This window comes from Anolis carolinensis, chromosome 1, assembly GCF_035594765.1.
Source record: "Anolis carolinensis isolate JA03-04 chromosome 1, rAnoCar3.1.pri, whole genome shotgun sequence".
Classification (NCBI taxonomy): domain Eukaryota; kingdom Metazoa; phylum Chordata; class Lepidosauria; order Squamata; family Dactyloidae; genus Anolis; species Anolis carolinensis.
Window position 1 is genome coordinate 47,369,063 of NC_085841.1, and position 27,164 is coordinate 47,396,226.

The window sequence follows — 27,164 nt, forward strand, 5'->3', positions numbered from 1 at the left end:
GGCGACGAACTTCGGGGCCTTTGATTCAGGGAGAGAGAAAGAAGGACGGGCCATAAAGGGGGAAAGTTGCCGCGAGGCGGGAAAAGAGGGCGAATTCCTGAGGCGAGGGCTGAACTGCGTCCGCGGGGGCCAAGGAGGCCCTGACTCCGCCGCCTAAGTGGCAGGCAAGCGCGAGGGCTGGGCAGGTTTCTTGGCCCCGAGGGGGAGGCCCGAGGAGACCTTCCTCGAGGAAAAGGCGGAGCCCGGCCTGGCCCCGCCCCCCGCCAGCACCGTCCTTTGCTTTTCAAGTTAAAAGCGCCTTTCCTCCCACCGCCTCGCTCTCCTGCCTGCCTTCCTTCCTTCCCTCGAAGTTGGGGAGGCAGCGCCTGTTTGTTTTTCGCCCCACCTGCTGGGAAAAGAAGCCACACTCTTTTCTAAAGGGCTGGCGCGGGGCAGAGGCATCTTTCCTCGCCTCAACTTTGGGAGAGAAGAAGAGCCCAGAGGCGAAGGAGAGCAAGGGACTCCGGCGGGGAAGAGACTCGCCCTCGCTGTCGCCACGGAGTCTCCCCCTCGAAACCAGGAAGCGAAGGAGCCCCTCTGGCTGCCCCTCCGCCTCATCCGCACGCTCCCGCTTTCTCTCTCTCTCCTGACTCGCTCCTGGGGTTGCAGCCAGAGGCTCATTAGCAGCCGCGAAGGCCAGGACTCGCTCGCTCTCCAGCTCTCTCCGTGGCGTTTCTCCCCTCAAGTTGGGCACTTTGGGAAGCGGGAGAAAGACTTCAGGCGAGGACTTGACGTTTCCTCCGGAGTCAAGGCACGGAAGTTTCTCTCTGCCGGGTCGCTTCTACGTCCTCCTCTCGCAACACTCTCCGCTTTGGGGTCTCCATCCTCCTCGCTTTCCTCCTCCGCGGCGTGCGTGCTTTCTGCCTGCCTGGGCTGGTTTGTTTTCTTCCTGGAGAGGAGCCTGCGAAGCGCCAAAGAAGACGAGCAAGGGACCGAGACCCTCGGTTTGCCTGCCTTCCTTCCTTGCCCTCTTTCCCGTTTGGACCGCCTCGCTCCCCCTTCCGCTCCGGATCCCTCTTGGCTTTGTGGTCGCGCTCCTAGAGGCCTCCTTTTGCCTTTCCTTTGCCCCTTCCTCGCTGAAAAGAAATAAATACCTACATTGATTCCTTCCTGGTGGATTGGCTGCTCCGTCGTCCTCCTCCTCCGCCGGCGATGAAGCTCTCGCCTTGAAGATGGAGACTCTCTGGGTGTTGCTTCTCTCCCTGGTCCCGGCGTGCGCCAAGGGCCAAGGGGTCTACGGTAAGAGGGCCAAGGGAAGGGCTTGTTTTCCGGGGAAAGAGAGACAGAGAGACGGGAGGAAAGGGCGGGTCGGGGTTCAGCCACCATCGGATCGGATCAAAGTTTCTTTTTCAAAGCACCTGCAGCGGGGATGGGCAGCGGACACGGGACCAGGACCGAGCTCTTCCTGCTCGGCTCGGCTCTCTGTCCCTCCACACAAGGGTCCCCGAGAGCCAGCCTTGTAACCCTTTCCTCCCCTTGGCTCGGAGTCCTCCTCCCTCGCTCGCTTTCCCTGGGAGCAGCGGGTGCTTCGGGGCTCAGCTGCGGGCGAATAAATCAACCGGTTGTTTGCTTGGCGCGTGTGTGTGTGTTTGGGCGGCGGAGGGAGGGCGAGAGCTGCCTGGGAAAGTCCGCGGGAGGCAGGCGGCGCGTTTCCTCTCGGCTTCGCTTCTCGTTGAGCTTTGGGCCCCGTCCCCACTCCTCGAAACGGCGCTCAGTGGGCAGCGCGGACTTCTGTCAAGGTTTCTCGGTGTGTTGGCCAAGGCTTTCATGGCCGGAATCGCTGGGCTGCTGCGAGTATTCCCGGCTGTATGTTCCAGAAAAAAAAACATTCGCTCCTAACGCAGTGGGGTCTCAACTTGGGGTCCCCAGATGTTTTTGGCCTCCAGCTCTCCGAATTCCTAACAGCTGGTAAACTGGCTGGAATTTCTGGGAGTCGTAGGCCAAAATATCTGGGGACCCACAGGTTGAGAACCACTGCCTGGCGTTTCGCCCCTATCTATGGCAGGCATCCTCAGAGGTTGAGAGATCTGTTGTTGGAAGCTAGGCAAGTGGGGTTTACATATCTGTTGAAGGTCCAGGTGGGAGAAAGAACTCTTGTCAGGGCCCTTCCACGCAGCCCTATATCCCAGAATATCAAGGCAGAAAATCCCACAATGTCTACTTTGAACTGGGTTACGTGAGTCCACACTCAGATAATGTGGGATTTTCTGTCTTGATATTCTGGGATATAGGGCTGTGTGGAAGGGCCCTAGGTTAATGTTGCAATTAATCGTCTTATTAGTATTGAAAAGCCTACCAGCTTCAAAGCCTGAGTGTTTCCTGCTTAGGGGAATCCTTTGTTGGGAGGTGTTAGCTGATAGAGGTGATGGTTTCATGTCTGGAATCCCTGTTTCCAGAGTGTTGCTCGTTATTCACTGTCCTGATTTTAGAGGTTGATGGACCAACCTGGACACAGCATATTATTTGAGAACACAGAAATGCTGGACCACTCTAGCAACCACCATGTCGGACTACACAGAGAAGCCAATGAAATCCACAAGCATGTGGACAATTTCAACAGAAAGGAGGAAACCATGAACATGAACAAAATCTGGCTACCAGTATTTTAAAAAACCCCTCTATAATCAGGACAGTAAATAAAGAACAATGCTATGAAAACGGGAATTCCAGGCAGGAAACAATCAGGGTCAGCAAACACCTCCCAACGAAGGATTCCCCCTGGCAGGGAGCATCCAGATTTTGAAACTGCAAGGCTCTTTAATGCTAACCAAGATGATTAATTGCAACATTAACAGACAAGAGTTATTTTTTCCCACCCTGGACTTTCCACAGATACATAAACCTCACTTGCTTAGTTTCCAACAGACCTTACAACCTCTGATAATGCCTGCCATAGATGTGGATGAAAGTTCAGGAGAAAATGCTTCAGGAACATGGCTATACAGCCCGGAAAACTGACAGCAACCCAATGCTGCTCGACTAGGCGGCGGTCTGGGTTTTTTGCTTGGGTCGCCTTTCCCTTGGGAAGAGGCTGACTTGTTGCTGCGCCTTCCTCGCTTCCTTGACTCCTTTGGGTGCTTCCGGGACTGATGGCGAGCGACAGATCATCCCACCTTTGACAAGCCAACCCGCGCCAGGATTGGCCCCGAGGAGCGGGAACCGGCCTTGAAAGCAACCCGCTCTCTTGATAACATCTGGTCCTGGGAAGAGACAGGAGGGATTTCTTCTCGTATGAGTCGCTCTTTTTGATTATTATAACGATTATTATAATGACGGCACGGGGGCAAACAAGAAGGAAGGCCGACCCCCTCCCCTTCCCCGCAAACTCCACAGTCCCCGCTCCGCCTGTCCTCGGGTTGAGATTTTGAAATGAAGCGGGAGGCGGGCGAGCTCCGCAAAGTGGCACCGCGCATGCCCTCTTGGGTCCCTCTCTCTCTCTCTCGGGAGGCCTGGGGAGAGGGAGGGGAGGACTGCTGGGAGGACTGCTGGGGAGGGGGAGGCTTGGCGTGGCCCCCGCGCTGCCTTTTTAGGAAGGGAGGTGGGGAGCGGGATGAGCTGTACGAGTCGGCTGGGAAAACATACAGAGAAAGGCGGAAAGACAGACAGACAGACGTCCCTCCGTTTCAAAAGCACCCGTTTTGCTTGGGAAGCTGCTTTCAGGAGCCTGTCTATCGGACAAAGACTTGTCCCGTTCGGGCAAAGGAGAGCGGGGCAACTTTGGGCACCAACAACCCGCGGGCTGACTTGGTGACGTCTCGGGGAATGCCATCGTCCATACAATCTGGGTCTAGCCTGGCACATAGTGCAGTTCGAACTACATCAGATGGTCATTGTAGACGCAGAGTCTGAAGAACAGAACGATACTAATAATTCTTTCAAAAAAAAATTCATGCCTCTCTTCAGAGCTGGAGGTGTTATATGGTTATAGACCCATATAGTGCAATGTGAACTGCATAATATTGTCATTGTAGATCCATAGTGTTTGAACTGCATAGTAGTAGTAGTCCTCAGTGACACAGCAGGTTAAACCACTGAGCTGCTGAACTTGCTGACCAAAAGGTTGGCAGTTCGAATTCAGGGAGTGGGGTGAGCTCCCGCTTTTAGCCCCAGCCTCTGCCAACCTAGCAGTTCGAAAACATGCAAATGTGAGTAGATCAATAGGTACTGTTCCAGTGGGAAGGTAACAGCACTCCATGCAGTCACGCTGGCCACATGTGTCTACGGACAACACTGGCTCTTTGGCTTAGAAATGGAGATGAGCACCAGCTCCCGGAGTCGGACACAACTAGACTTAATGTCAGGGGGAAACCTTTAATTTACCTAGTAGTAATAATTATCAACATCTTCTCACAGCTTGAAATAAATAATAAATTTTATTTATAGTCCCCCTTATTTCCCCAAAGGGACTCAGGGCAGTTTTCAAACATATGGCAACTATTCAATGCCCAAAGAAAACCATACAAAACAGTTTACATCAAGACAACATCATAATAATAAGTCTTTAATTGTACCCTGCCACCATCTTGTGGGGGTGGGGTGGGGGACTTGGGGCAGCTCACAGAAGCACTATAGTGCCATATATAAACCACAATACACAGTACACAAATCTAAATATATGACATATGTATAAAAACAACAATACATATAAAATCCCAATAAAATAGTAAGAATCATAAGATTTCCTAAAATGCAGCAGAACTTGCGAATAAGCTGGCTATCTGCAATAACAAAGTGAAGAGTGGCACAATTGGGTGGGTCATGTTTTTAAACTCGTTTGAAGGTTGGGGGCTGGTCTAATTTCTTTAGGTAGGGTATTCCAGAGCCGGCAAGCCACTACCAAGAAGGCCCTCTTGTTCACTCTCGTTGAGACAGTGATGGGACCAAGAGAAGGGCCTCCCCAGCAGATCTCAATGCCAGCGTAAAGCACATTAGGCAATATAAACAACCTAACTGTAAATTAATAAACAAAATGATGACCAACAGCATAAGACTAAAAACGAAAAAGAAATAAAAGTATTATAAAATACAAAACAAAATCCTGGTAAAACACACACACACATATAACTGAGTACATCAAAACTCCATCAGGTGAGGTTCAGGAGTCCAATGGTCAGGAATAATAGAAAGGACCTAATCAACTATAAAAGGACTGAGGTGTAGTGCAAGCAGTGTATCATAGGGCCAGGGCAGTGAGTGAAGTGCAGGGCAGAATACGATCTGGCAATTAGGGACTGGGCTTGAGGTGTTATATGGTCATTGTAGATCCATATGGAAGAGTTTGAACCGCATGCTATGGTAATTGTAAATCCATATAGTTTGAACACCATCGTTTTATTTGTTACCTGTGCTCACAGCTTAAGGTATTACATGGTCCCTGTAGACCTGTATAATTTGAACTGCATGATATGATCATTGTAGAGACCCAGCTAGTGGAGTTTGAACTGCATTGAACAGCATGGTATGGGTCCACACTGACTGTGTTATGCAGTTCAAATGGCATTATAGGGCAACATAGACCTATCCACACATACCTTGTGAGCAGGTTCCCCAGAAGTTGTGCCAGATGGAATGTTTACCTTCTGAGAAGCATGAAGCAAAGCCATAGACACATTTTTATTGACAATTTTGCTTTGGGGTGTCAGTCAGCATTTCAAACCCATTGTTTATTGTATTTAAAAAACCAAGAAGAACCCAACTTTGCCAGGACTGGATGTGCTATCCACTCCCACCCCCCGCCCCCAAATAATACCATCTTTGTGCATTGCTCTTAAATTCATTCTGAAAACATGGCTCTTCCGCCCAGGAAAAAAATGCCCTGAGCAAGGAGCACTTTTAACACACATTGTTTTGCACGGTTGCCAAATGGTGCTTGTCTGTTTATAGCATCTGTAGTGCTTCCGGGGCTCAGGGATGCTGCCTCAAAATACTGTAAGGCTCTGTTTAGTGGCTCTTTATTTAGATTGCAACTGCCATCAAAGCTGGGAAATGAAAAAGAATAAAGCCAATGGATGGGAATTAGGTTTTGCTGGAGGTTTATTTTAGGTAGAACTTTTTCCCGCGGGGAGGGGGGGGAAGGGGGTGGTATTGAAAGATGCTAACGGTTATTGTTGTGTGTGTATGTTGTTCTATGTGTCAAGCTATGGCAACCCAATGGATTTCATAGGGTCTTCCTAGGAAAGGAATATTCAGAGGTAGCTTTGGCAGTTTCTTCCTCTGAAATATGGCTTACAGCACCTGATATTCATTGGTGGTCTCCCATCTAGGCATGAAGCAGAGTTAGCCTCGCTTAGTTTCCAAGATCTGACAGGATCCAGTGTCTTTAGCGTATTTTTTGTTGTGCCTCACTGCAGATAGTATAAGCAACAAACACTGAGCCACCAGCCTTTTAGCGTTGCCTTCCTCTTGGTGTTCTGGGTGAGTCCCCAGCTCATCTGTTCTCATAAACAACCCTTTGCCACCTTACGAATGAGGAACTTGAAACGAGATCTCAAAGTGATTACATGTGAAGCAGTTTACAGCATTTTTAGAAATGATTGTACATTCCAGCAGAGCTGTTTAGTTCACTTTGGTTTCCCTAAAATGGAAGCCTTTGTAGATCATGTTAGTTTGAATTTTTTAAAAAGAAATAGATTCTTCTCCTCTCGGTAGGCCAGAATTTAAAAAGTTGCATTGACTTTCATTTTTTCTGTTATTTTTTAATTTTAAAAAATGTACAACCCAACAGCTTTGAATGGATGCCCTTTCGTTTTTGTGCACATACATTCCCCCCTTTCATTCCTGTCAAGGAGGGGGGGAGGAGAAAGGATAAGGGATTTAAAGTCTGAAGGGAAATTAAAAGGCATACCCAAGAGCAGTGAGATGGGATGTGTAATGTCTTTGTGCCATGAGAAACATTGTGTGCGCAGGTTTTTACATCCCCATGGGTATTTTATATGCTCCTAGGCACACTTTTTACTTTTAATTAGCCTGACTGCTGCAGTCCAAGCAGAACTAGTGGAGAGTTTGTTTTCAAAGGCCTCTTCAGGCCCTCATAAGATAGTCAATTTCCTTAACCTCTTGGCTTCTTTTAATCCTTAGACCTTGGAGTTTTCGCCTTTCTCCCTCTTTTTCCTGTTCATTGATTCTTTCCTCCTTACTTACTTTTTAACCTCCAGATGTTTATAATAGCGTCCCAATAGTTTTTCAGAAGGAAAAAATAGGAAAGGCCATGTAGAGAAAGAACACATAAAAACAATATGTTTTTTAAAAGTATGCACAGTACAAAATTCCCAGTTTTAGCTGGAAAGGGTTTTCTGTTCATTTCTGCAGCTGTACAAACATCTGCTTTTTCTACTCATTTTTGTCAACCATCTACAGAGGGAATAACAGGTGTTAATATGGAACCATTTTTCTGTGTCTGGTTCCAACTACCAGTTATCTGTTCTCTACAAACTTTCCATTTGCTGCATTTGTCTATCCTTTCCATTCCCAAAAGGACACCAGTCAGAGCAGTTTGTTTTAGAAGGTGGAACAAGAGTTCTTAATGGCTTCTGCCACATTGTTGCAAAGCATTTACAATAGCAAGACAATTGAAATCCAGATTAGAGAGTCCTCTCCACTCCCAGCCTTGATTCTTTCTTTCCTTTTACCCCAAATGTTCGTCTTGAGCTGTAGCCCCAAGCTATAGATAGTAGAAGTATTTCATGTTTTGAATCTTTGTCTCTTGCTGCGCTTAACGTGGAAATGTTGGGAATTCACATGTTGTGTCTCATCCCACTCCTTTCCCCCCTCTTTTCTTTTAAATATTAGAGTAGCAAGGACAGGAGACAGCGGGAGAAAGGCAGCAGGAAGGATATATTATACACACACACAGGCATGGGGGTTATAAATACATTTACCAATCTAAATCTAGTGAGATTAAATCAGATTAAGCTAGATGACATACCTTTTAAAATAATAACCCATATGGACTTACATAAAAGGGCTTTGCCTTGGTTTCCAGAGATGGACAGAATAAATAAAACACATGTTAAAAGGAAACATTTGGACTGGGCTCACATTAATTGGGAGTCAATGTGCTTCTCTCATGCCTGCTACTTGAAAAGGCTTGTTAGACAAATTGGTGTTTGATACGAGTCCATCCATTCTGCCCTGTTTACTGAAAAGCCATGCTTAAGCTGGCTGCTGTGAATCCTCCCCTCCCTGTACACACCCAGCTGTCAAAAGAAGCAATGTAGCTGTTAAAAAGTGAAGTCTTGCTGGACTCTTAGTGAGCCCCTTGCCTACTCCCGCCATATAAAGTGGGTCACATTTCGCCTTAACAGATCTCCTACGCACAAACAAAACTCCCACTCTTTGTCACCATGGGCAGGTTTACATTTTGTAGAGGCCAATTAATATTGCTCCATGAGAAGCAGTAGACGTGACCATTTTCCAGAAGAAGAAAAATGCTGGCATAGAAAAAAATCATTACCAGTCACAGAGCAGGTTGCTCTGAATGAATGACTTGTTCTTTCATAATGGTTCCTATGTGAACAGATATAAATGGCACAAACACACTATGTAACACAATTTGAAAAACATTCTGTTCCTAGTTTGAAAGTGTCGTTTCCTGTTTAATTACAACTTTACTTTGAAAGTTGTTGTTACACTTCAGAAATTTTGTTCTTGTGGCTGCCACAAAGTATGTTGAATTGGTTGAGATTCATTGAAAAACTATAGCAAAATGTGCTGAAGGATGTTCCACGAAAACAAAGGTTTTTGTAGTTTAGTACACCTCTTCCATGTTTTATAATAAAACGAATTAGGAAAATGACATTTATATCCCAGCAACAAGAACAGTGCTACATAGTGTAATCAGGGGCATACCATTAGAGAGGGGGGCTAAATATTCTAAAGATACCAGATCCCATCTGATCTTGGAAGTTAAGCAAGGTTAGTACTTTGATGGAAGACCACAAATGATTGCCAAATGATGTAGACCACGTTTCAGAGGAAGAAAGTAGCAAACCACCCTGAGTATTCCTTGCCTTTAAAATCATATGTAATTCATGGGATCACCATAAGAGAACAATTGCTTTGAATGCATATACACACAGAGATCATTATGGAGACTTGGAGCCCTGTTTTTGGATGTCAACAAAGTACAGTAACATCATCACCATCAATTTCTGTTAGAGCCGTCTTAAAATTCCTATTCTTAAAAAAGTTTCAATTCTAAAAGCCTGTTAGAATAAAAAAAGCAATTGCCAACTGACAGAGGACAAACTAGAGAAAAAGTTTCAAAGTCTAGGGACAGTCAGTGAAAAGGTTCAGTCTTGTGCATCCACCAGCCATACTCATGAAGATGAACAGAATGAAAGAAGGGCCTCTTTTGTTGATTTCAGGTTGCAGATACCCTGGACCTAAGCCAAATAAGGCTTTACAGGTCATGACCAGCACTTTGATTTGCTCCTGGAAACAAGCCAGCAGCCAGTTTACTTTGGACCATTTGCTATTCCTCCCCAGAAAGCCATATGGGTTGAGCTGGCCCTGTGTGGTGGTTATAGAGAGGAAAGTTGGCAAGCAGATGAAAATTAGAAATGTTTGGCCTTCCTCGTTTACAAACCAGTCATAAAATCATTTAATATTATTTCTCCACTATAATTTCCATTAAAAAAGTAGGATGGGGAATTCAAGAATGTCTTCAATGAGTAGGATTTGCTAGCGCTGTGTGCTGTAACTTTGTATGTAGAACATTTCAGGTTTAATCCCTGTTTATATCAAAGTAAGGCTGAGAAAGACTTGTGTCTGGAACCCTCGAGAGCCACTGCTCATCTGTGTCAACAATACTGGGCTAGATTGACCAGTGATCTGACTATATAAGTCAGCTTCTTGTGTACTCCTTGCCTTTTCCCAGGAAAGCAACAGGGAGCTTAGAAACAGAGCTTGGCAGTTTCAAGATAAAGACTGTGTGGAGGAGGGGGAATCTTGTCTGTGCTGTCTCAGACATTTATTGAATTTTATAACTGGATAATACCAAAATATGGTAGTGTTGCTTGGAAAAATTAAAGAACAGATGATTGCCAACCTGAATTCTTGGTGGGGTTTTACTTTTGTACATTAACAGGGTGAGATCAGGAAGAAGGGTGTTATTCCTGCTGTATGCTTTTTGTTGATGTGAATGTAACTAAAGTTTGTGAGTTTTTGAGTGCATCTACACTGTAGAATCCTGCAATTTGACACCACTTTAACTGCCATGGCTCAATGCTATGGAAGCCTAGGAGTTGGTATTTTCCAAGGTCCATAGCTTTGAGCCATGACAGTTAATACAACATCAAACTGCCAGAATTTTACAGTAGATGCTTCTCAGCCCAGAAACTGTTTACTAGTTCAGGTCCCTGATTGTTGTTTTATGGCTGTTTTATATTGTGTCATGTTGCTTTATGATGCTGTTTGTGAATTTTAATGTGTTACATTTTAACTATGTTGTTCGGGTTTCTCCCCATGTAAGCCGCCCCGAGTCCCTTTGGGGAGATGGAGGCAGGATATAAAAATAAAGTGGTGGTTGTTGTTGTTCTCTAGAAAGTGTTTATTTAAAAGCTTTATAGATATTGGCTAATGTATGCATTATGACCACCTTCTCCATGGATTCGATATCAATGGTTTTGCTTACTTGTGCTCCAAAAATATCTCCCCTGGAAATATCTGTGGGCCTCTCTAGGTCATCCAGTGCAATTCTGTGGTATGTTTCCTGCTCAAGGACAGTTAAAATATAGCCTTCATTACTATTCACAGTTTCAGATGTATGTGTGTTGGGGGGAATTCTTGGAACATATCCCTAGGGTTACTAGGGTCATGTTGTGTGTTGTTTTTAAATAAAATGTTAAGTAAAAGACTGCCCCACTTCTGAATGAAAAAAGGAAATATTGAGAGAAGGGAATGTTGTATTTTCTTTCAGTAATAGTTAGCTGCAGCCATATTTTTTCTCTCAATTATTTCAAAGTATGTATGTGCATGGAGAAAGAAACAGGGATTTTCTTTTCTTTCCTATTACTGATTTTAAAGCCCACCTTATGGAGTCCTAAATCTTTTGAGAGCAGGCTTTTTGAAGCTTTGTCTTGAGCTGTGGATTCTGGGCTGCTGCTTTGTTTACTTGAGAAACAGGATTTAACAAGCCTTGATAGGAGTGTTTTATTGCTAACATGGAGCACCTGACAGCCCAACTTTCTCTGCTCATGCTGGGGAAAAGGCTGTGAGCTGGCAGCCTTCCCTCCCGCCCCCACCTCATCATTGTCTGCCGCTTGCAGAAAACAAATCAACACCTTCAAGGAATATCCCATTGTGGAAGATGGAAGGTGAAGTGAGGAGCCTCAGAAGAGCTTGTAGGCTGAATATCTGGGAAAATATTCACCCTGTGCAGTCAGATGGAAATTTTGCAGGGGAAATCTCCATCACTGCAAAAATAGTGCAAGGAGCAATTGTTCTGTCACTACCAAAAAAAGAGAAGTACGGTTGACTTTCCATATTTATGGACTCGTAATCCGTGGATTCAACCAACCATAGTTTGAAAATATCTAACTGCAACAGCAAAAATAACATTTCAAAAAAAAAGTTTTGCCATTTATATGAAAGACACTATTTGCCATTTTATTATTCCACTATATATAATAGGACTTGAATATCCATAGATTTTTGCTATCCATGGGGAGTCTTGGAACCAAATCTTAGCAGATACAAATGGCCCAATGTAAAGAAATTTTAAAAATCAGTTGAATGGTTTCTCAATTTCTAAGAACATGAGAGTAACTCTATATTTCTGAAGCTGACAATAGTACTGTGGAACTGACAGTATCTTCTGTTTCTTACTTTACAGTTGTAATTGTGCAACTCCATTGTAGCAATCATTGTTCCATCTGGAATTTGTAGTTTTGGGAAGGGTATTTTAAAAAGAATTTTTAGTCAGAGAGCTCTAGTGATGCACCAAATTACCAACTGTAGGATTCCATCAGATGTCATAGCACTGTACAGTACACCCTAGTTAACTGTAGTTAACCATAATGTTACTTCTACCTGAGGGAAAATTAATGTGGAAATCACAAGGATAGATCCTATACCATTTCAACACATTTCAGCAAACTTTTCCACCAGAACTCATGCAGAATAACCAGATAGGCTAAGTATACAAAAACACCTTTCTAGAGATCACTTTAGGGCTTTTTTTTTTCAAAACGCATCCATGGTTGGCTTTTTCTTTTATCAGCCTTCACTTTTCTTATGATTTGCATTTTGATGACCAAACTTATTGATCTATGCATTTTTAACATGCTGAGGGTAGCAGAGGAGGCAGGCCTGCCTTGTCTCCTCTTTTCTCTCTGTTTTACAAAGCTACTGGCTAAAGGACAATTTTTCCCAGCTTAAGATTTATTGAGTTGTGTATTTTAGCTGCTGCAACCTGACATCTGTATGTTTGTGTTTTTTTCATGTCCCTTTTACCATTCTCCCAATGCTCATGCTGCTAAAAAGTTTTCAATAGAATGAATCATAAAGTTGGAGGAGACCATAGGGCCATCTAGTCCAACCTGCTGTTGGACTAGTTGAGGAAGAAAGAGGCTTTTGTTGGAAAACATAGCTTGGTAAAAAGAAAAGTTCATGGCCAGAGGATTTATTAACTGAAGTATGCCTGTGATTGTGTAGTATGACAGGGTCCTTGATGTCATATTAACTCAGATGATGATGGGAAGAGATGTTAGGTTTGTTTTTATGCCTTCAGGTTTGAAACCCTCTTCTTTCTGAACATTGTCTCCACAACCATATGTGTTTGTCTTTTTAATGGCTTCACTCTCCTATATTTTTAACAGCACCTTGAACTCTATTCAGGACATTTCCTCATGTCTAAGCTGTATGTGGAAAGAGGGCTGTGGGATGAACTTGCTGGGTGTTTTTCTTCTTCCTCAGTTTTCATGTCACTTTCAGCACATGGAAACTTTCTCTGATGTTCCATAAAAAATAAATCAGGATTCTGGCATGCATTTATAGAGGTGTTGTCTGAAAACAGAGACCCTCCATATGGGAAGACTGACTTGCAAGGTTGAGGAAATCAAGCGTGCGTCCTCACATGCAGAACTCATGTGCAAGGACAATACCTGAATAGATGTGCAGGCATTAGTAGGTGAAAAAAACGCATAACTGCATGCTGTGAAAACTTCTTATTTCCATGTAAGAAGCTGATGACAAAGGGAAAAAGTAGAGGAAGCCAGGATTTTTCATGGAAGTTAACAGATCTACTCTTAACTGGAAAGAACGCTTGTATCTTAAAAGCACAGTATAATTTATTAAACTATGGGAGAAAGACAGAAAATGCTTGTTGTTCCCACATCTGTGAATATCTAGTGAATTGATCTAGTAGCCAATTTCACTTTTTCCATCATCAATATGTTGTTGTTGTTGTTGATGTTGTGTTGTTGTTTTTTGCCTTCACATTGTTTCTAACTTTTGGTGATCCTTACATAAACCTATTATAGTGTTCTCTTAGCAAGATTTGTTCGGAGGGGGGTTGCCTTTGTCTTCCTTTGAATCTGAAAGAGTATGACTTGCCCAGTGAATTTTCATGGCAGAGTGGCTCTTCTGGTACTACCAGAAAAATACATTACCAGGTACAGAGCTGAATTAAAATGTCTGCTCTGCACCTTATGCACCATTTTGTTAAGGGACGGGGAATATGTGCCCTTTCTGTTGTTTTTGTACATCAGTCATCGTGATCCTGTACCATAACCTTTGTTCACTAGTGCCAATGGGAGTTCAAGTCCAACACCATTTAGAGCCTGTGCCTCTAAAGCTTCTTTTATTTAGGTTGCTTCCATCTTCATCTTAGTTGAAATACTGTGTACATTTTATTTTTTTAATTTCGAGAAGCCTTATGGCTAGGTTTTGGAATCTACTCTGTAGTCAAATAAACATAATGTTCCTTATGGTAATAGATAACTTTTATTTTTCCTGTGCTCAGTCAGCCTTCCTTGTCTGTTTAATATTTGCCATGCATCTTCACTGGATGCCATCCTTATCATACAGCAGAAAAAGCTCTATGTGAGCATCAGCACAGCATAAATGTATAATTTTCCCCAAGATCTTTTCTCACTCCTATCAGATTTTCATTTTCTGTGAGCCAAACATGCCTAGCATCAAAACATGGATTTTAGCCTTTGTAGTACTTCTGTGAATTACTAGTGCAGCCTGTTTGTTCTTGTCTGGCCTTATTGTCCCTGACCTTAGCAAAGCCTGAAACCCGTGCTAGGTCAGTAAAAATATATTCCAAACAACCCACAGCACTATCTTAATATGCACTACTTGGAAACTGACATTATCCACCTGACAGGTTGTTTGCAACTTACTGGTAGAAGTCAAAATATTTCACTTGAGGTGTCATCAGGAACCACTATCTTATGCTAATTTCTGTGGGAACATGAAGACAGATGTTGAATAATTTGACATGAGAAACGTAGCTTGGAAAATTATCACCATGTCAGGGTTTTTGTCAGATTTTTGAGGAAATACATATTTCAGACAACTTAAAAAGACAGAGTTGAGTGAGGGTGTATTGACTGTGAGAGTGAATGAGTGAAAGAGAAACTGGGAGGGAGAGAGAGGACACAATAGTAGTAGCAAGGGTTGGCGGGGGAGGCATCCGGATTTAACAATTTGAACAATTCTCCTTTGAACTAGTCTTATATATAACTTTCCCATCTGGAATTAAGATTTATTTAGGCAACAGTAGATTGCCGGGGTTCCTTCAGAATTGTTATCCTGAGCCAACAAATCTAGCTGGCATTGTAGGATGTCCCTCGGCATCTTACCCGTGACCTCCTGCTTACTGTTTCAATTCATTCTTAGGTCATTGTGTTCCTTCATTGAGTCTGTTCTACCTGTGTGGTTAACATCAGTGTTCATGCTTGTGTTTATATGATAGTTTATCCTGAGGTAAAAACAGAGGCAAGCGGACATAATTATGCAGAAACTGTTGATTTCTCTTTCAGCCTTTAATGCCTTGCTCTCCTATATAAACAAGTAGGCTGAAGTGTATTCAAGAGTGGTTTTTGAAAAATGAACTATTTGTGCAAAGTAACCCCTAGGAAGCATTATTCTATATAGCAGATGTGGCTGAGATTCAATAGCTTAGCGATGATCACCTTGTAGAACAGCTTTCACTCCCTAGCCTTATACTCTTCAGTGTGTTCAATTACAACTTTGACCACCCCTAGCTGGCATCCACAGAATGTGCCAGAATCATATGTGCCATTTTCTAAATCAGAATTCACATATAAGTCCTGATGAAGTCTATAAAAGTAAAGCCTAAAAACCATATAAAACTTCAACTTCCATTATTCCATAGCGATCAGCTATGGAAGTTAAAGTGCATTAATACTACAGTGCAGATGCATTCATGGTTGATTCACTAATTACTTCACTGTGAAAAAAGTGTCTATGGTTCATTCACTAAAGAATTTATTGTGAACAAAGCTGGCTTTTCCCAGTGACCTTATCTTTGCTTGCAGATAAAACTATCAGTAGTTTTGTATGTCGGAATTAACAAAGATTCATTTTGATAGTAATGAGTGTAGTCTCCCACCCCTCACTCATCTGCTCTCCTCTCACCCCCTAATAAGGAAAAGTTCAGAAATATTTTCTTCTGGTTCTGATTAACTGCAGTTTGTCTGAACAAGGAAAAACTGTGGTCTATACAACTAAGACATAAATCACAATACAGATTAATCACAGTTTAGGGTTCAGAGTAATATCAAACCATGGCTAATCCACTGATCATCTCATGGTGACATAAGACGAGGAAATAGGGATACAGAGAAGGAGAGGGATGTCAAGCCTATATCTCCCTCTACAGATTTGTCATGATTTCTGAATGCCTTTACCAGTGTCATGCTTCTTGGCACTGTTTTGTGTTTATTATTTACTTTATTTTATTATTTGTTTCATGTTGCCCTTCTCTCTTTATAGGGACTGTTTTATGGCAGTTCTGAAGCCCTGCCTTGAATTTGAAATGTGTTCAAAAGGGCTCCACTGACATGAGAATGCCTGCTGCCTTTGCTTCAGCCTCTAAAATCCTTCTGAGAAAGTTCAAACTGAAGATACCTGAGCAAAGTTACCAAACATGGGCGAAGAGGACAAGTCCTCTTAGGTATTAGAAACAGTTTAAAGTACATGAAGAGGAAAGTAATAAATAATTCATTCTTATAGAGCAGTAGTCCTCAAGCTCTGGGTCCCCAGGTGTTTTGGCCTACAATTCCCAGAAATCCCAGCCAGTTTACCAGCATTTAGGATTTCTGGAAGTTGAAGCCAAAACATCTGGGGACTCCAGGTTTGGAACCACTGTTATAAAGACTGTGAGCCACAGGTCTGTATTGGGACTGGCGCTTTCTATATATTTTTTCACAAATACTTGAAAATTAGGGATGAACAGTGACATGACCACATTTACTGGTGACAGAATGATTTAGGATGGCAGTAGGAATCTCAGACTAAGAACAAAAGAAGGACCCTGTTTAATTATTGTCTAGAAGAAGGAATTCCAGTAAGTTCTACGTGTTAACTTGTTTGCATAACAAGCAACATCAATTGAAATTCCTTCTTCTGCAAAACCATCAATCTGGGAACCCTAGGAGGTAGTGAGAATAGCAATTCAACCTAGGGTAGACGGGGTTGCACCCCCCAACCCCCGAAAACGCAGGTTAATCATTTGGGGCACTTCTGGATTCAGCCCGAAGCATAGAGGCCCAGATTCCAGCAATGAGGAGGAGTGTATTTGCATGATTGAAGCTAGTGTGCCAACTGGATGCATTTCTGGAGAAGTCAGATTTGGCCACAGTAATACATGTCTTGATCACATCCCATTTGAATTATTGTAATGCACTGCATATGGGACTACCTTTGAAAAGTGCTTGGAAATTTCTATTGGCCCCAAAAGCTTCTCAGTGGTTGCTCTCAGACATTAAATCTTTCTTGCTAGGGAGAGCTCTTGGCTCTCCTTCCACCAGTATGTTAACATTTTTATATTTCCTTTTAATTGATGTTTTTATATATACTTTAATCTGTGTTGTTTTTAGTGCTCTAAGATGGCTTGAGTCTGGTTGTTGGGAGAAAGGTGGGATATAAATGAATAAAGTAGTACAATAACATTTCTAGCATGTTCAATATGGAAGGCTAAATGAAAGATACAAGCAAAAGAAACAAACTTAACTATTATTCAGACAATGTAATCCAAAATTATATTAAAAGTAATTACCATTCTAACACCATCCATATGGCAAGATTACATTTGATTAAAGTTAGTAGGGTCAAACCATTCGCCTTGCCCCAGCATTATACCTGCAAATACAGAACATGGAAAATATGCTTTTTTGGCTTGTATACATGTATTTATTCATGTACCCAGAATACCCCCAGGTGTTGTCTTCAAGGTCTGTGCTTGTCTGACTCTGTTTCTTAACTTTAATATCTTAAAAAATATATGGAGATCTGGCTGTTGCCATTTATTTTGGTAGCCTATGACATGAAGAAGAGGCTGCATAAATAAAGCTGTCTCCCACTTTAGACTTCTGAATATGTAGAGATTTGTGGTGAAGCCAGGAAAGTAGTTACAACCATGTTGGGACAGAGGTGATTTTGTGCCATCTTCATACTTTCCGTAGGATTAATGTGGAATGGGCAAATACTGTATGAAGGGGGTTTATGTTTTATGCATCCCCATCCTTAAGCAATTGTAGTTCAGTGGAAGAGCACATTCCGTCAGTCCCTGGCATTTCCAGTAAAAAAAGACCTTGGATTACAGCTACAACAATCTCTGTAAAAGTATAAAATCCTGTCTGGCAGCAGAAGTAGGTAATATAAGACAGTTTCCAATAGAATTCAGTGACACCCTTCTGCTCATGTCTCCTGCAAGGGCAAACATGGTCATCATGATATCTTTCTTCTAATTATGGCAGCTCCAATTATGGCAGCTCCAATTTGAGTTATCAAGAAATGAGTAGTTTAAAGAAGTATTCTAGTATGCAGTACCAAGAGCACACAAGTAATTTCCAAGTAATGTTTATTGTGGCTTTTCAGATCACATACATGTTCTGCCACATCATATTCAAATCCCTATAGCCATTATTTCAAGCCAAGCACACTAATATTAACCACTACACTCCCTGAACAAAATAGGCCTATTTATTTCCCATGCCAAAGTAGTTTGGGAATAAAGAGGGCTTCTTGCTGTAATTAATGCTCCAATAACTAAACTCCAGTTGTCTTTGTTGTATTCTGCATGCCAAAGCCATGTGGCTTAGAATATAACATCAAAAAGCAGTATCCAGCTTTTATCATTTTTGTTTCATTTTCTCCTCACCTCGGCCATCCCTCCTCCCCATCTTCTTTTGTGCCATGGCTCCAATCAAAAATCTGTTTGGAAAATTCCCTTTTTAAGTTCAAGGCATCACAGCTCTACTGCTGCTTATTTTTTAAAAAAAGTCAGACATAGGGATCTGTCTATCTCTGGAATGCATGTATGTATTGAACATTTGTTTGGTGGTATGTGGCAGATAGGTCATGTTTTACTTAAGAAATCTTTGAAATGGTTGCACATGGTGATGGGATCAAAACTTTGTTTATTCTCTTGGATGTAACTGATCATGCTGGGAATAGATGTCCTGCAGCCATTCACATATCCAGCAAAGTCCTCTATGTTCCTGGGCAGATGCACAATTGTATATATATAAAGGCCGGAATACTGTTGGTTTGCTATGCATGACTATTATTTTAATGTGGTGCATTTTTGTTGTTGGCTGCCTTCAACTAATTTCTGATTTAGAATAATCCTAAGGCAATCATGGGGTTTGTTCAGAGAGAGTTTGCCTTTGCTGTCCTTTGAGGCTAAAAGAGTGTGATTTGCTCAAGGACAACCATTAGGTATTCATGGCAGAGTGGGGATTTGAACCCAGATCTCCAGGGTTGTCCTATGCTCAAACCATGCGACCACACTGGATCTATTTTCAGCCAGGTTGGTTTGCAAAATTGCCAGACTTAACAAGACAAATAATTTTGTAGATCTCTTGTCCCAGATCCCTTTTACACACATACTTCCCAGATGGCTAGCTTTGAAGAAATAACTGAATAGGAACTAGCAAACTTCTGTTCCTGTTGGAAATTATAAAGACACTTGGATATATCCAAGGCTGTGGGATCAATATGTCAAACCTTTGACCCCAGCTCCTCTCTTTTTCTAATGTCCAACTCTGACTTCCACTCTTTCATAAATGGCAAATTTGTGTTATGTAGAAATAGCAAATTTACTATAGTAAACTGTCAGCACAAGGTGTTTTGTCACCACCTTGTGAATAATCAGACTACTTAACTTGATAGAACACAAAATATATTGAACTAAAATTTTTGAAAAAAAATAACTTTAATCCCTAGGAAAGTAAATGTGAAACAAACTATGTACTTAATATTATTCATTTTTATTTTGAAGCTGCTGTTGATATATTTCTATGAACTCTACATCTACACTTTAGAATTAATGCAGTTTGGCACCACTTTAATTGCTATGACTCAGTACTATGGAATTTTGGGACTTGTCATTTCATAAAGCCTTCTCTGCCAAAGCGTGCGGGCACCTCCCAAAACTACTAATCTAGGGATTCAATATCTTTGAGCCATGATGATGACAAACTGGATTACTTCTACAGTGTAGATGCACTCTTTGACTACACCCAAAATAGCTTTTGGATTAATCTCCACATTTGTGGAGATTGCAATTGTAAAATCTTTCATGCAATAGTAAAGCTACTACAGCAGTTATGCAGCGTACACTACTGTAGTTACACCAGACACTCAACAGAATCTCAGCCAAATAGACACAGTCACAAATAAATACACACATGTGTACATTTGGGTTCCCATATTTGTGGGTTTGATTATTCACAAATTTGATTAAAGTGTTCTCTAAAGGATCTTTCTATCCTCCAGTGTAATAATCCCTCTCTAGGGGTTTCCATGTCCTCCAGTATAATGCTCTGTTCAACTTCCAGCAGAAATTGTCTATGGAATTATGCAGGAGGGCCTACAATTCCTGTAAAGGTAAAAATATATCATTTTTATTCATGTTGTTTTACTCTCATGGGTGTCCTGTGCCCCTTACCCTAGTGAATGTGGAGGGCTGACTGTACACAGATTTAGTAAAGTACAGTTAGAATGTATTATCAAGTAACAATCAAGCAAACATGTTTGCTTGTTTTTAAAAAATAATGATTGTAATCCTCCTTTTTTATTGAGGATTCTCAGAGGTTTATGGTTCTTTCAAGTAGAAAATTAGGGTAGCGAAGGTTTCATTTTAGTTATTGCATGTGTTGTTCTGTAGAGATGATGTCAAAATCACATTTGAAATGAGCTATGAAAGAAATCAATACCTGGAGCAGAGGAGGGAGGAACCCAGGGCAGAAGCCAAAGCTAGTCTAATTACAGTTTAAGTTATGGAAAGCAAGTTTCCAGGGCGGTAATAGCTTGGGATGCCTCATGGATCTCAGGCTGAGCTGAGCTCTACCATTCAGAATGTAGATGTGGGAACCCAACATGATTGAATTTCCTTGAACAAATAATAACACGGTCCAAATAAGAAAATCAACAGAATTTACACATACGAAAACTACATGCCAGAAAGAAGGATTCTAGTGCTGCCTTCTCCTTGACATTTGAGTTGTGTGTGTGGATTGCTCCAGACACAGCCCAGTATTTCTCTTGCATGGCTGCAATCTGAAACAACCACACTTTATCTAGATAATAGAAAAAAAGACCAATTTCCATTTTATAGTAATATAGGAGAAAAAATGTATTCCATTAAGTTCAATACAGTCAATGCTGTCTGACAGTGATCACCCCAAAAGTTATAGAGAGATGCTTTTCTGACCCTACTTGGAGATGCTAGGAATTGAATGTGGAACTCTTGTAGACAATATATTCATTTGCAATACATAATATATGTGCTCTACCTTAGCCTACATATTGTATGCATGAGTTTAAGGTTAACAAATAGCACTATAACACTGCTGCAATCTTACAAGGCCCAGTTGCATTGTGGTCCTAGACATTGCATTGAAAAGTGTGTATTATGCTCCACCTTCTATTATCCCAGTCATCTGTCAGTAGCATCCCTTGTGTGGTTATGTACCACAATGTTTCAGTGTGCGTTCTGTAGTTTTACTTCACAATTCTCTTGAGCATTGGGTTTGACTGATTAGATTAGCCTATTACGTTTTCAAGATGTTTTGCTGATTAGATTGGCTTATCATGGTTTCAGGATTTTTTGACATCCACATGTGCTACCTACACAGGTAGGTAAGCACATGTGGGCATGAAGTAGGTGCTGCTGACCCTGCTGTGGCCAGTAGGGGGAGTATGTGCCCAGATTATTTTTCATAGAATCTTTTTAATATATTTCAGAAACTAATTAAAGTGTCCTGACTCACCAAAACTGTCTCCTCCAATAAATACACCATATCAGCATGGTATTGTTGTCTCCTGTTCTACAGGCAGTCTCCAAGTTACAAACATCAGCCTTACATAGTTACAAATGGAGGCGAGGAAGTGTGGGAAATCTAAGCCTTGGAAGTGAAATCCACTCCTGAAGAAGTTGTCTTGGGACAAGGGTGTCTCCACTGAACTTTATCACCAATCCTTGTTTCCACAACAAGCCAAATTTTCCAAAATCTCACAGGGACAGAAAGTGAAGTGAAATCTTCTGAACAGGGGCACAGACAGCAAAACAAACACCACAGGAGTGTTAACCCTTCCCTGTGCTATCCAAATATATAGATATAGATATAGATCTATATGGCTGGAGTTACACTTAAAATGTACCTGGTCCAACTTACATATAAATTCAACTTAAGAACAAACTTATATAATCTATCTTATTCATAACTTGGGCACTGCCTGTATTCACATTGGCCTTGATTTTCATTCTTATATATTAAATTCCTTCATCTAAGAGCTTATGCAAGTATTTGTGCGTATGATCTATTTAGGTAGATATTTAAAGGAATTGTAACTAGTGAAATACCATGGTGGTTGTAGACCATGCACTAGAAAAAAATCAGAAAATCAGAATAGTCTTCTCTTGAGAGAAAATTGCAACCTCTGTGTGACCAAGTTATCCTGTTCTTTATTTATTTTAACGATTGAATATAATATGCCTCCTTCCACACAGCTGAATAAAATCCCACATTATCTGCTTTGAACTGGAATATATGGCAGTGTGGACTTAGAAAAAGGAGACATATGAAGGGACTACATTATTTAGCTATGCAAGGGAGATATGAATTCAAATAGAGGTTTGGCAGAAATCTGGAGATATGAGTCTGGAGTTGCATGTGACAGGAATAGTTGGGAGAAACAGAGGAAGTGAGAATGGTGGAAAATATATGTGTACATGGTTTCAGGACTTGGAGGGAGACAGTCAGTACTACACAGTTAAAGCAGGGTGATACCACTTGACTGCCGTGGCTCTGTTTTATGGACTCCTAGGATCTATAGTTTGGCAAAATACCTATAATTTTTGCAAGTTAGGCTCTAGTTCTATGGGTCAGAGTTATCTAGCACAGGAGTCTAAATAGCTCACCAAACTACAGATCCCAGAATTTCATATAATAGAGCTATAAAAGTTAAAATTCTTTTGGTTTCCTGTAACTGTAGTATATATCCAGTTTGTAGAGTTAGAATGTCAAGAGGAAGGGTCACAAAGAGGAGAAAAAGGATTTCTGTGGAATAATGTGAAGATTTTTGTTGAATGGAGAAAAAACAGGAAGTTTATAGCAACAGTGTAATATGGTGTTTGATAGAGTGGTTATGTCATTATGTAGTGCAATGACTATGATGATGAACCAAAGGGAAGAGGCCAAATAAGGGGTGGAAAATGGGGGGGGGGGGCGGGGCAGGGGGGGGCGGGATGGGTTGAATTTTTGATATTGAATGTTTGCTGCTGTATGTATGTTGTTAACCGCTCTGAGTCCCCATTAGGAAAATGGGACGGGATACAAGTAAAGTTTCTTCTTCCTCTTCCTCTTAGTCAACCTCTTCTGGGCAGATTTTCCATAATATAGCATGTATAATTCTATGGCCTGTTGTATAGCAATCATAGTTTTTCCATCTTACTTCTCTTTCCTAACTCCAAAACTGTGTTCCGTTCAATTACATTTTGAACACTGGTCTTGTAGGACACTTGACAATAAAGCTGCTTTTTACAAAGGATTTTTAAATGCAAATGTTATCTTCATCATTCTTAATGTGGATAAAGGTTTTGTTTCCTCTTTGACATTGGGAGGATGGTGCGGGAGAGCTGTAAAACATGCATTAAAGACTGTGCTGGGGAAGAATGTGATTGTACTCTAGCAAATCTTACTGTAGCAATGTGTGTCTTTGTACAGAAGGCAAGCTAAACAGTAGCTACATCTACAATTTTTTATTCAGCATGCTTGAATAACAAAACAGGGAAAAGGGAAGCCTCTCTCACCAGCTGCCCCTAACACAGTGGTTCTCAACCTGTGGGTCCCTAGATGTTTTGGTCTTCAACTCCCAGAAATCCTAACAGTTGGTAAACTGGCTAGAATTTCTGGGAGTTGTAGGCCAAAACACCTGGGGACACACAGGTTGAGAACCACTGTCTAACACAACATGAATACATAGATGTACAATGTGTTGTCGAAGGCTTTCATGGCCGGGATCACAGGGTTTTTGTATGTTTTCCGGGCTGTATGGCCATGTTCCAGAAGTATTCTCTCCGGATGTTTTGCCCACATCTATGGCAGGCATCCTCAGAGGTTGTGAGGTTTTTGTTTCCTTATGCAAGTCTAATCTGATCTGGTTGTTTAATCTCATTTTGTTTGTTTAGAGTTAAAAGTTGCAAAATAAGTTGAACTTCTTTTTGTGGTGTAGGAACATAGCCCTCTTCTTTCCATGTTATTTCTGTCTCGAATACCATTTTTCTGTTAAAGAAAAAATGCCCAGGAACACATTTACTTAGTTAAGTGAAATATAATTGCAAATGCCACGTAAAGATTTGAATATAACATTTAAACCAAATGTGCCATATCAGATTACTTTGTTTTCCCAAAAAACCCTAATCAGTGGTTGGAGGTGAATCATATGCAGTATTAATATCTTATGCTTGGATTAAATAAAACATTTTTGCATTGTATCAACCAGATTCTTGTTCACTGCTTATCAGATATGTATGACTGAATCCAGTATTCTCTGTGATCATGGGGAGAGGATTGTGGACCTAAGCAAAGGTTCTAGTGGCATTATAACACTGAAAGGAAAAGTTCAAGGTGGTTGCTCATAAGCCCATTACTTGAAAGCACATTATGTTGTTTTCATCTTATCTTATTTTTGGTCATGTAGCCTAGAAAGAGTGTATTGGGGCTTAAGACTCAGTAGAGGAAGGAGCATCCTCTGAATCCACAAAGTACTTGAATATTCTGTGTAGAGAGAGTGTATGGTTCAATGGGTCAGCACATAATTCTTCTTCTTCTTCTTCTTCTTCTTCTTCTTCTTCTTCTTCTTCTTCTTCTTCTTCTTCTTTTTCTTCTCTGCCTCTTCTTGTGGCTCGAGGTGGATTCCAACATAGTTTAAACACATGACTATTGTAAACGTTCTATAAAACACATGTATTAAAACATATTTCTATAAAATACAAATTAAAATACACAGAACAATGATTAAACATATGACGTGAGTTCAGAATTCATGATTAAAACTAGCTGGGTAGGCCTGCCAGAAGATATAGGTCTTCAGATGGGTTTTAATTGTGACAGCTCATTTAGCTGTCAGAGCTTCCTTGGCAGGTCATTGGTCTTGGTGTGGCTGATGAAAAGGGCCTCTAGGTGACGGTCACCAGTCAGGTTCTGGCTGCTGGAGGAGCTGCCCCTCAGAGGACTTGAATGCTCTATACCTCTGAAAGGGGCATAGCTCTGGGGCAGAGCACAAGCTTCCCCCAGCAAGATCACAAATGGCAAGAAAACCTTTACCCAAGGTCCTGGAGAACAGAGCAGATTCTACTAGATAGCCTCATCTGATCCATATGTAGAAGATCCCAAGCATCGTCAGTTGTAACAGAAGAGAATATATGCAGATGTTGTACTACCACTTCTATCATCACAGTCAGTAAAATTGAATGGCAAGGAGTTCAAATGTCTAGCATCATGAAAAACACACATTTCCAATTGCTGATAGATAACCTTCTTAGGCCGCACAACTAGGCAAGACTTCTGGTTAGATCATTAGGGAATCTTAGATCATCAGAGAAGGTAGTACTGGGCCTGGCATGCCAACAGAATGATAGGGCTTGTTGGCCTCTTACATTGTGTATTTGAGTATCATCACGTTGAAAGGTCAAATCTTTGAACTTTTTGTTTCTGTGACAGAGAATTGGCCGTCTGTAAGAACATTGATCCCATGGATGCCCAGATGTTTGATGTTTTACCATTCTTGTGGGAGGCTTCTCTCATTTCCCCACATGGGGAGTTGGAATTGACAGAGGGAGCTCACCTGCTCTCACTGGATTTGAACCGCTGACCTATCGGTCAGCAGTCCTGCTGGCACATGGGTTTAACCCATTGTGCCAGTGGGGGCTCCATATCTTTGAATCGCTGTTGCTGATACCCCCATTGTACCTTCATTAAAATGTATTGTTGATAAAACATCAAATTTAGTCCTGATTGTTATCATGGGTGCTCAAGTCCATGTTATTGTTTGGTTCCCTTTCTCAAAGAAGACAGTGTCTTGTGCAGTCTGAACAAAAAAGACATGTGGTGGGCTACAACTGCTCAGAACAGCTTGGTCATTTGAAGACACTGTTTGATTCTATGATTTGATGGCAATTAGGGGCTGATATTTTATTTAAAACTGGTCTGATTTTCGTGTTGTTATGTGTACTCGAAAATGTGCTATTGCCAGGGAAATAAAAAAACACACTCAAACCAAGTCATTAAAATCTGTTAAATAACTTCAGACATTCTTGTTAATAATATATTAATCCTTGCTCACAATTTCTCACCTTTTCCATGTGTTCCAGAGTTGGCAGAGCGAATGAACCCCAGTGCCATGTATGGGGGGGAAACACAGTAAATGTGGACAAGGCTCCATTAGTGCTTCTAGACAATTGTGCTGCTCTCTTAGCAGATTTATTTTGTAGGGAGAGAGTGAGTCTAAAGGTTACTCCTTTCTATTTACACATTGTATCTTTTCAACACTTCTTTTTAGAAGTGTTACTAGAAAAAATGGGTGAATGAATGAAATAAATTAACAATACCTGCCATCCTGTATTAGTATGATAGACCAGAAAGATCTACCAGGTATACTCTCCATATACACCTGGATGCATGCTGCTAGCATTTCTGTAGCTGAATACACAAGAAAATGATATCCTACCAGAGGTCTGAATATTGTTTGATATCCTTTCCTGAATAGCTGAGGATATATGTGCAGCATATGTCAATGGTTGCAAAGAGGTTCTGGATACTTCCTTCTACAAAGACTATAAAGAGACAAACATAAATATAATGTCTTTGAGTGCATCTACACTGAGAAATTAATGGAGTCTGACAAAACTTTAATTGCCATGAGTCAATGTAATTAAATTTATTTGGTAGAGAAGGTTAAAGATTTTGTAAAACAACAACTCCCATGAACCTATAGCGTTGAGTCATGGCTTTTAAAGTGGAGTCAAATTGCATTAATTCTATGTGTAGATGCACCCACAAGATTTTGGCCAATGGCTTGATTTGCAACATTATGGATTTAGAAACTGCATTATCCAGGCAGAGAGACTGAAGAGCAAGGGGTTTTGGGATGTCATATGCATCCCATGGGATACATATTCCCCATCCTTGCATTAGTACACAGCCAAGACAGGAAACCATCCATTTTGTGTTACATCCCCACATATAAACATCCTAAAACATCAAAAGAATGTTATGAAACTCATTTTATCCTGACATAATAAATTCAATGATTTCTCTTTTTTTCTGGTGGAGAAGTGCAGACCACATGTGCACATTTCCTAGATCAAAGTACACAAACCAACAAACAAAAGCCAAAATAAGGCATCACTGCAGGGTCAAAAG

At 41.4% G+C, this 27,164-nt stretch overlaps 1 protein-coding gene across 2 annotated transcripts in view; it reads left to right on the forward strand.

Annotated features, from left to right (window-relative positions):
* Positions 1–328: 328 nt before the first annotated feature.
* Positions 329–27,164, forward strand: part of mdga1 (MAM domain containing glycosylphosphatidylinositol anchor 1) — a 380,665-nt gene continuing 353,829 nt past the window's right edge. The window contains exon 1 of one of the 2 annotated variants that reach the window (XM_008125164.3): positions 329–1,278. In XM_008125164.3, coding sequence (XP_008123371.1) covers positions 1,212–1,278 — 67 coding nt within the window. In that variant the 5' untranslated portion in view covers positions 329–1,211. The remainder of the gene's footprint in view (positions 1,279–27,164) is intronic. The other variant, XM_062973681.1, reaches the window with a different exon arrangement.